Source organism: Taudactylus pleione, unplaced genomic scaffold, assembly GCF_031769625.1.
Source record: "Taudactylus pleione unplaced genomic scaffold, aTauple2 ptg000288l, whole genome shotgun sequence".
NCBI lineage: Eukaryota > Metazoa > Chordata > Amphibia > Anura > Myobatrachidae > Taudactylus > Taudactylus pleione.
In genome coordinates, this window is record NW_028284690.1 from 2,164,188 (window position 1) to 2,174,920 (window position 10,733).

Here is a 10,733-nt window from a genome sequence, read left to right on the forward strand (position 1 = left end):
TTACGGAATGTTTTTCTTGGATATCATCTCACCAACAGAAACGAAATCTTTCAAAAGTATATTGCTTTTAATATTCCCATCGGTCAACTGCAGTTACCATCCTAATAACTATAGTTCAGTCGACAACATGACAACAAAGCCTACACCTTAAGTTTGTTGAATAGGTACAACCTTAACCCCGAACTGGCCTTTGCTCCCCACATTTAATCTGTATCCAAATCATGTTACATATGCTAAGAGACATCCCAGAACGTGCCCATATCTTACACAAGACACTGCAAAAACTTAATGCATGCACACATTTTGTCCCACATTGTTTTATATATTCTCCTTACTGGTCTTCCACTAAACAGGAGTTCACCCCTACAATATATTACCCAGACACTTTTTCATAGTTTTGATTCCAGTTGTAAAGAGCAATGGAATATGCTGGTGTGTGTTACATAAATGTTAATATATGGCATTTTATCTGAAAACCAGTTATCCAGGAAGTTTAAAAAAAAAAAACAACACTGATTTTTCTTCATGGTGTCATTTTATAGCACTAGGACAAATACTACACAGTAACCAGGAGGGAAATAACAGTGACAATATGGGTAAGACATCAGTCACTTACAAATGTTAGCGTATTAGAGTTGTGCACCTGATCTGGAAAACCATAAACCCCAAGGATTCCATTAAATAAATCCCACATCTGTAATTGGAGTGCAATATTGCAGATTGTACTTCGGTTTGGGCGTTGGCCAAACCCTAAATCTGGCACTAACAATAACCCTGTCAAAATGGGAATAAACCCAAACAAAACACACTAGGGGCGATTCATTTGTTGTACAAATAGACACCCGATGGAGCAGTTCAATTGTTGCTCCATTTGGGGCGGGTTTCCGACGGGTTTAGCTGCTGTGCCCGAATAAGCCCGGTGCTTGTAGCCGCTATACTAATTTGCAGCAGAATGGAGAAACAATTTAATTACTCCGTCAAGCGTCTATTCATATAGACCAGGGCTTGACAAATTTTTCTAAAACTTAGGAGCCAGGATGAAAGTATAGGAGCCAGACCCCCCCTTCCCCCCTGGAAGCATTACTGAGCACCTACGCCCCTGACAACCAACCCCCATGGCCACACCACTAACGGGGTGCCCCAGTAGTAATCCCCCCTCTGCAGTGCCCCCAGTAGTGGTTCCCTTATGTAGTGCCCCTTTAATCAGTGCCCCCCCCATATGCACTGCCCCAGTGGTAGTCCCCCCCTATGCAGTGACCCCAGTAGTGACCCCCCCCCATAGTGTCCCCAGTAGCGGCCACCCCCAATATGCAGTGCCCCCACAGTAGCAGCCACCACCACCTATGCAGTGTCCCTACAGTAGCAGCCACCCCCACCTATGCAGTGTCCCTACAGTAGCGGCCATCCCCCCTATGCAGTGCCCCTTAAAATAAAAAAGGCAACTTACCTGATCCCCGCACCTGCCGACGACCGCCGCTGTGCGCTCCTACTGGCCGCTCTGCACTGCGCTCTGTCATGACGTCTCTCCCAACCTGCTGCGGGGCGAGCCGGAAGGTGGAGCTCATGAGTGAGCTCCAGCCGGCTCACTCCGTGAACGACGCAGCAGCCAATGAGAGTCTGACAGACTCATCGGCTGCTATAACAAACATACAGCCGCCGCTGGCGGCTGTATGTTTGTTACTCTGTAGTGTGGACCGCACTCGCGGTCTGCACTACAGGGCCCGGGGGTTGCTGAAAACCTGGTCGCCAGGCAGACAAATCTGGTCGCCATGGCGGCCTGGCCCCCGGGTTTTGTCGAGCCCTAATATAGACAATGGGCAGGGGACATCTATAACATTTGAATTGCAGTCAAGTGTGTCAAATCGACAGACACTTTGATATAAGAATTGCTTTTCATTTGTTAACACTTGTCTCTTTTTACTGAACTCCCTTTAAAATTACAGTACTGTAAATTATTTTGCCCATGTACAGAACTCACATATGCAAGCATGCTGTAACCAGCTCATCAAAGCATCTCCTTGGGGGCAATTCAATTCAGCGGGAGTTGAATAGCGCCGGGAAGTTGGTCCCGGAGCTATTCAATTCAGTTCGCTGTTTAGTCCAACAATTACAATTTAAGTCGAAGAATGCCGGTTCTCGCGAATTAACATGGGTGTTATGCGCGACAACCGGCATTCTCTGACTATCAAGTGCCGGCCGCAAGGCTGTTAGCACAGCGCTAAGCCAGAAAACAACCTTGTGGCCAGTACTCTAGTCGGATTTATCCTCGCACCCTCAGGAGGGTGAGAGGAGATCATTTAGTCGCCCTAATAGTTCGTTCAATTGAATAGCTGCGGGAGCTCATTCGCACCGCTATTCAACTCCAGCTAAATTTAATCAAACCCTTGCCTATATAGAGGGATAATATTTTAAAAACAGCTGCATCATAAGAACAAACAATTAAAAGTGAGATTGTTAATAGATATCCCACATTAACACATCAGACAAAAAGGAAAAAAGGATAGAAACAAAAAAAAAAAAAAAAAAAGGGGGCGCTTGCTGCAACCTCTTTTCATTTGAACCAGTAGGATACTTCATAAAAGAATGACTATTAAAAATATAAGCAGTACATGAATATTAGAAAACTTGCTAGCTTGGGACATAATTATCATATAATATTTGCGATATATTCCATGGAAACACCCGTTTGCGAAGGATAGCCACAAATATTAAGGACCCCCCAAATGTATGAGGGAGTGACCGCAGCACACATCACTGATATCTGCTGCAATCCCTCAATTACCAACACCAGCCAAAGTACTCAGACTACTATCAGGGTTGTGAAGCTTTACCAAGCCTACGGAGACCCCGATAGGAGCCATCTCCAGATTTGCAAATATTTTTGGAGAGGTAGCCCCGGGCTCCCTCACTGTTTGCTCCCAGTGATACATGCGCCAGGGACCTGAACCAGGATACAGCGTGATAGCGTAATGTTAACATACTGCTTCCAGCTTTTTCCCATAATGGCCTCATATCGGAGCCAGGCTCCTGGAAAGAGGATTTCAGTAAACTTACATTGCAAAAAAAAAATAAAAAAATTGAATCTACACTTTTAAAATTTATGCAAAACAATATTTATCACATCCGCATTAAAAATGAGGATTGTGATAAATATGTCTCTTTGCCATGATAAGCAGATTTATATACTACATGGCCAAAAGTATGTGTACATCCCTTCTATTTAGTGTGTTTGACCAGCTCAGCCACACCCATTGCTGGCAGGTGCATATAATTAAGCATTCAGCCATGCAGATCAGAGAGATCAGAAAGTACCAGAGTGGCACAGTCAAAGGATGTCATCTTTGTAAGTCAGTTAAATCAAATATCTACCCTACTGACACGGTCAACTGTAAGTGCTGCTATTGTTAAGTTGAACATCTAGGAGCAACAACACCTCAGCTACACAGCAATAGGGAACGTAAGCTCACAGAACAGGATTATCAAGTACTGAAGTGCGTACACATCTTTCCTCAGTTACAACATTCACTACAGAGCTCCAAACTGCTTCTGAAAGTAATGTCAACACTGTTCATCAGGAGCTTCTTGGATTGTTTTCCATGGTCGCAAAGCTGCACACAAGTCTCAGATCATTATGCACAATGCCACACATTAACAGTAGAAGTGTAAAGCACACAACCAGTAGGCTCTGAAGCAGGGGAAACACATTCACTAGAATGAGGAATTATTATTATCGTTTATTTATATGGCGCAACAAGTGTTCCGCAGCGCCTTACAAAGTACATAAACAAATGGATTGATTTATAGTGACTTACAGTACAATACAATACAGGACATGGATAATATACATTTCTACATTCACGACCATAACACCCAGATAAGCAACAATGCAAAGCAATCAAGTGTTAGGTGTCCTGGTAGAGAGTAAGAAGTAGATGAGGGGGAGGGGCAGACAAACAGGGGTGAAACAGATGAGGTAGGCAGGGAGGAAGGAGTACGTAGCAGCAAGCTAAGATGAGAGCTGGAAGGCTTTGATGAAATAGTGGGTCTTGAGAGCCCGTTTAAAGGATCGTAGAGAGGCGGGAGTGGGAGGAAATAATCAATTGGCATGAGAGGCGGCGTGCATTTGTTGAACGAAGAGGGCGGACAGGAGAGTGAAAGGAGATGAGATCAGAGATGTAAATGGGAGAGGAATGGCTGAGGGCTTTGTATGAGTGTGAGAACCTTAAATTGGGTTCTTAAGGGGAAGGGGAGCCAGTGGAGGGCTTGTAGTAGAGGGGAGGCAGATGCAGAGCGTTTTGAGAGGAATATGAGCCGAGCAGCAGCATTGAGGACAGACTGGAGAGGGGAGAAAAGGGATTTGGGGAGGCCAGATAGGAGAAGGTTACAGTAGTCCAATCTGGAGATGACCAATGAGTGTATGAGGGTTTTAGTGGCATCCTGGGTGAGAAAGGGTCTAATCTTGGAAATATCTTTAAGATGAAAATGACAGGACTGTGAGAGATTCTGGATATGTGGTTTGAAGGAGAGGGAGGAGTCCAGGATAACTCCAAGACAGCGCACTTTGGGGCTAGAGATAGTTGTGCCATCAATTGATAAAGAAATGGTGGGAAGTGTGGTTATGTAGGGGGAGGGAAGATGATTAGCTGTCTTAGACATATTAAGTTTAAGAAATTGCTGGGACATCCAGGAAGATATGGCAGAGAGACAGTTGGAGACACGAGTGAGGAGAGCGGGAGAGAGGTCAGGGGAGGAAAGATAGATCTGAGTATCATCAGCATAGAGATGATATTGGAGGTCAAAAGAGCTATGATTTCACCTACTGAGGATGTATAGAGTGAGAAAAGGAGAGGTCCAAGAACAGAACCTTGGGGAACACCCACTGCAAGAGGCTGTGGGAGAGAAGGGGAGTCATGAGAGGAGACAGAAGGATCGGACAGAGAAGTAGGAGGATAGCCAGGAGAGGGCAGTGTCACGCAGACCAAAGAAGTGAAGGATAAGGTGGTCCACAGTGTCGAAAGCAGCAGAAAGGTCAAGGAGAATGAGCAGAGAGTAGTGGCCCTTGGATTTCGCAGCAAGGAGGTCATTGTTGACTTTTGTGAGGGCAGTTTCAGTGGAGTGAAGAGAACGGAAGCCAAACTGAAAAGGGTCAAGGAGGGATTGAGAGGAAAGAAAGGTGGTAAGGCGCTTGTAAACAACACGCTCAAGGAGCTTGGAGGCAAAAGGGAGGAGAGAGATGGGACGGTAGTTGGAGAGAGTGTTAGAATCAAGGGTTGTTTTTTTTTTAGTATGGGGGAGACAAGGGCATGTTTGAATTCAGACGGGACAGTGCCTGATGATTGCGAGAGATTAAGGAGGTGGGCAAGATGGGAACAGGCAGAAGGAGAGGTAGCGGAGGAGACGTGAAGGGATAGGGTCAAGGGGGGAGGACTGGATGAGGGACATGACTTCCTCTCCAGATACAGGGGAGAAGAAAGTTAGAGCCAGTAAAATTGAAGGAGAGTGGTGATCTGGGAAGAGAGGAGGTGGATAGCAGGGGGACTGGTGGGATATTACGTCCTGACGTATGGAGTCAATTTTAGATGTGAAGTAGGTAGCAAAGTCACACTTTACTACTAATGTCTCCTCACACACTGTGGCTACAGTCACGCAAACAGCCCCTCTCGGCACGCCAGGGCCCAGACGATGCAGAGCATCTTTTTACGCTATCAATGTGCATCTTATTTGCATATATAAAACAACTGGAAGCAACAAAACTACTTTGGTAGATTGCACTGATCAGTTTGATGTGCAACATCTGTATATCTGTGTGCAAATAAGTCTGAATCTGTGTACGAAGTGCTACTGTATGAAGCACGCCAAGTTCCATTTTGCTTCATGTGTGACTTTGTAGGTGCTTAAAACTAATTTTTGTGCAGTTAATGTAGCAGCCCAGCATCTCTAGTACACTGAGTGGTGTTTCGTTGGCTCTGCAATGCTCATAAGACACAAAGAAAAAGATTGTATGCTACACCTTTCATAGCGATTCAGTCACTCTCCTCGCGCCATGTATGGCGTATTGACGCTAGGTGCATGAGAACATATCTGTATATAGGAGCCTGATGAACAAATCTGGGTTTTTAATGGTTTGGCCTGGGCCCCTTAGTTAGAGCAAAATTAAATCTTAATGCTACAGCATGCAATGACATTCTACATTGGGAGGTAGTTGAAATCCTGACAGACGGGATAAAGGTGTGTACAATGCCGGTGCCTGCATCCCGACAGTAAGTAGTGGGGTTAGGGGGAGGGTTAGGTTTAGGGTGCGGGGAGTGAGGGTTAGGGGTAGGTTAGGATACTTACAGAAAGGTGTCGGTATACTAACCCTGTTGGGATGCCTGCATTGGGATTCTGGCTGCCGCCATCCCTCTACATTCTTTTTCAGCAAGGTCAATCAAAAAATGGTTTGGTGTGGTAGAACCTAACTGGCTTGCATAAAGCTCTGACCTCGACCCTATGGAATACCATCTAGATTAATTGTAATGCTGACTGTAAGCTAGGCATTAATGCCTAACTTCAGTGCTCTGCCTACTAAAGGTCTTGTGACTGAAGGGATGCAAATCTCCTCACAACCACATCCTCAGTATCCACATAGTTTGGCTACTAAAGTATAGCTTGAATCAAATATCTAACCACCATTGAAAAACTACAGGGGGGGGGGGGGGGGGGGGAAACTCAATGACGTTGTTGGTGCCCCAACATAATGGTCACCCATCGGAGCAATTAAATTGTCCCCCCCCCCCCATGGGGCACGAGTGTGCGCCCTGAAGCAAAGCAGCTGAATCTGTCTAAAGTACTGCTACAAGAGTTTGGGCACCCAGGGCAAACTTATTGCACTTTATGCTCGCCACCTCGGGAGGCTGTGAGCAGAAATGTGTGCTCCCATGGCTATTCGCGTCCGAACGGAGGAACAATTGAATTGCTTCGCCAGGCGTCCGAAAGCAATAGCCGCAAACACTTGAATCACCCCCAAAGTGTTTTATTACCACTAAATAACTTTGTAAGTACTATACCAAAGGGGAGGAAAAAAAAAGACTGGCATAAACATGTATACGAAATACTTACAAGTTACATGACTTTCAAATTCGGAGTAGGCAGGGGTCACAGAATGTAAAAGACTGTAGCAAAGTCCGATTCACATTTATTCTTTCTTTCCATTTGTGACATAAAAACCAATACATACATCTACAATTTTGCTTTATTAAATATTTTAAGGTTCCTAACTCCACAATATTTCTTTTAATAAAAAAAAAAAAAAAAAAAACACATACGATACATCTCATGTATTAAATCTAAAATTTTTTAATTTTCAACAATTATATACTAGCAAAGTTAATCAAGGAAAATAAAGAAATTGCTGACAAGTTTTCCATTACAAATGGGAAAATACACACTCTAAAATGCAGTTTTTATTCTTTACATATATTTCCTGGAAAGCGTATCACAATATTTTGCTGTGCCACGGTCCCTCACAATAAAACACACAGCGATCCCGTCATCCTACCTGCAGCGCCATCATTACCAATTCCTAAGACCATTGCCCCACAGCTCAACTCCCCACATCCCAATACACACTTGTGTAGACAGATAGGACTGCCTAAAGCCACTTGGTATAAGCACAACCCAATGTGTGTATGGGTGCACAACCTAACTACAATTGTGTGTACATACAGACAGACACACACTCCTATGTCTAAAGGCTCATATCCACTACAAGATATAAATGGACGATTGAACGATAACATCATTATCGTTCATTAATCGTGCAGTGATTATGCCGGCAACAACCAGCGATACGTGCTCCCGCTGGGCGTTGTCGGCATCTGTCATCGCCTGAACATCTGATATTGTCAGGTTGTGCATGTTCAGGGATGAGGGAAAGTGCCTGCACTGAACGACATATCATTCAGTATGGGCACATTATCCACTGCACAGTTTAATGAATGATTACATTATCGTACAATTGTTCTTTCATCGGGTAGTGGATATAAGGAAACCTCACTGGTGCCATTCACCCAACTTACATTCTGACAAGTTGTTCTTCTATGGTTCCACGCTCTGCTCCTATGCTGCTCAGACAGGAAGTGAGGAAAAATGAACATACCGTAGCTCCTCTGTGAGAGCTGCATTTTGGGGCATTATGCCTGATGTCTCCACAAAGTGATCAAAGAAGGCTGCAGTTAGATTAGCACTCAACTAATAACTTGATCAGCCGCATAATGAGTGCTGCTGCCTTAAGGTTTGCTTTTGTATTATTGGGGTGCAATAATAATGCACTACGTGTGAAGCAAGTTTCCATAAAATGTGCTGAATGATTGCAACATCTTGTATAGCACAGAAGAATGATTTATAATATATCTGGTGTACACAGTAAATGTCATAATTAGGAGTTTGCACTAAACACATTGCACATAATCTGCATCTACACATACAGCCCAGTGACAGGCCAGGGAGTTTAATAATGAGAAAAACATCCACAATTTTAGGAAAAGAACCAAACCCCCGGTAGCCTAACAATTGTCTCTTTGCAATTTACAGAGCCAGGATTATATTAATTTTAATACATTCAAGTAAGAACAGAAAACCACAGTCAATTTTAAACAAAAGCCCAGAGGCTAAAGAAAGCACCAAACTATATACAAACTCCCATTAAACACACAGGAGATATATTTGGTGCACTTGTGTTTGTATACCAGGCCTGTACAGTTATATGTATGCTCTTACCTCTTGTCAAGTGGTGGCTGCTGGGCACCGTACACGGGCTGTATACTGAGAAAACACAAAGAACAACAAATGAGGCTCTCTGCTTTCTGTAATACAATGTGTCATTACACTAATATATATACACACTGCCCCACCTGGGGATACTAGCAGAAGCCCGCAGCTGGCTGGGAAATTTAACCTTTACTCTTCCAGACAATTTTTTTTTTTTTTTGTTCCTGCCAACCAACCTGCCCGGTAGTTTTGAACTTCTTTTCCAGAACTGCCGGCTGCTCTCTGACATCCCGCTGGCCGTGACAGATACCCCCTTCTATGCGCTGCTCTCATCCGACGCTTCCCCCACACCAGCAGCAGCGTTCCCTGCCTCCTCCACTGGTTAACTGAGCAGCGCCTTCCACACCCAACCAATCAGCGTGAGCGATCGTGCGGGGTCACCTCAGAGTGTTGGGAGATGTCTGCATGAGCAGAAGAGGCCGAATTGTCTCTCCCGATCCTGTCAGCGCCGGCCTGAGCGCTGCTTCCGGCTACATCGGAACATACCTCATGCCATAACTCTGCTGAAGGGAGATAGAGGACCATAGCACAGTGTATACGTGATGTGCAGTATACGGTGCAGCAGCGTCGTGTGTGTAATGGATACTGGAGCCTACACATACACTGCAGCTTTGCGGACAAGTAAACCAGGGTGATCGTATCCGGGTATCCCCAATGTACGTGCTGGCTCCCGTGCGCGTCCCCGCTGCCGCCTACTAATGCTCGCTATTTTTTTTTTCTTTTCACCTTCACCAAGCGAGCCACGCCCAGAGTGACGTCACATCTTCCACGCGCAATGATGACCCTTTTTTTTTATTTCATACATTTTATCCGGGACTGCGCCAGACGCTCTTTAACCCCTGTCCCTTTCACTGCTGCACCACTGAAAATGGTTCATTTAGTAAATATACTGACGTTAATTTTATATTTATTGGCTTTGAAAGAAAATGATAGAGCTGTAAAAAGCTGCCGCCTCCACTTTGCTACCTTCTACTTGCTCGTCTGCCCCAGCTCCTCCGTTACAACCCTCTCTCTCTGCACTTGACTTTGACATCCACTTGGCCCTGTCAGACCCATATTCCAGGAATGGCAAGCCTGAGTAACCTGAGGCTTCCTCAGCTGGCTGGTTTACTGGCGCCGTCCACCATTGCGACCATCGATGGGCGCGATGGTGATCCCAGCTTGCGACCTCTGTTGCAGTGCTGAGATCTCAAATGCAGCAGGGGGTGTCATACACATCCTACTGCATTAGCATAATAGCAAGGACGTAATTGTAAAGCTACCTGCGTGCAACTTGCAATTGCGATCCTTGTTGAGTCACTCCCGAAGTCCTCAACATCCTCTTCCCTTCCTCAAACTGCCCCCTTGACCTCATAACCTCCTCTTCTCCCTCTTTATGCATACTCCCACCTCTTCAGCTTGTCTCTTCTGGCTTTATTCCCTCTTCTTTCAAACACATCAGGTGAGATTTATCAAATCTTGTAGAGAGATGAAGTTAAGAAGTTACCCATAGCAACCAATTAGCTTATAGCTATCATTTTACAGGCTGCTATAAAAATGGCAGATAGCTGATTGGTTGTTATGAGCAACATCTCAACTGTAACTCCAAGACTTGATAAATCTCCCCCAAGTCTCACTCCATAAGAAAGCCTCACTTGACCATGAGGGGTAAATTTACAAAAGTGCGGATTTTTAGAAATGGAGATGTTACCCATAGCAAACAATCAGGTTCTAACTATTATCTTCTAGAAGGGGCTAGATAAATTTTAAGTAGAATCTGATTGGTTGCTATGGGCAACATCTCCTTTTCTAAAAACCTGCACTTTAGTAAATATGCCCCTGAATCGCTTGCTGACTACCACCCTATTGCTCTACTTCCCTATGCCTTCAAGATCCTTGAGACAATTGTCTATGCCTCACCTCTTTCCTTTCTACCAACTCACTTC

At 44.7% G+C, this 10,733-nt stretch overlaps 1 protein-coding gene across 1 annotated transcript in view; it reads right to left on the bottom strand.

Annotated features, from left to right (window-relative positions):
• The window catches only part of TBC1D22B (TBC1 domain family member 22B), a 133,202-nt gene extending 123,715 nt beyond the window's left edge, over positions 1 to 9,487 (bottom strand). The window contains exons 1-2 of the mRNA XM_088482443.1: positions 8,985 to 9,487; positions 8,758 to 8,802 (exon numbers count right to left, since the gene is read on the bottom strand). Coding sequence (XP_088338569.1) covers positions 8,758 to 8,802; positions 8,985 to 9,037 — 98 coding nt within the window. The 5' untranslated portion in view covers positions 9,038 to 9,487. The remainder of the gene's footprint in view (positions 1 to 8,757; positions 8,803 to 8,984) is intronic.
• Positions 9,488 to 10,733: the final 1,246 nt, after the last annotated feature.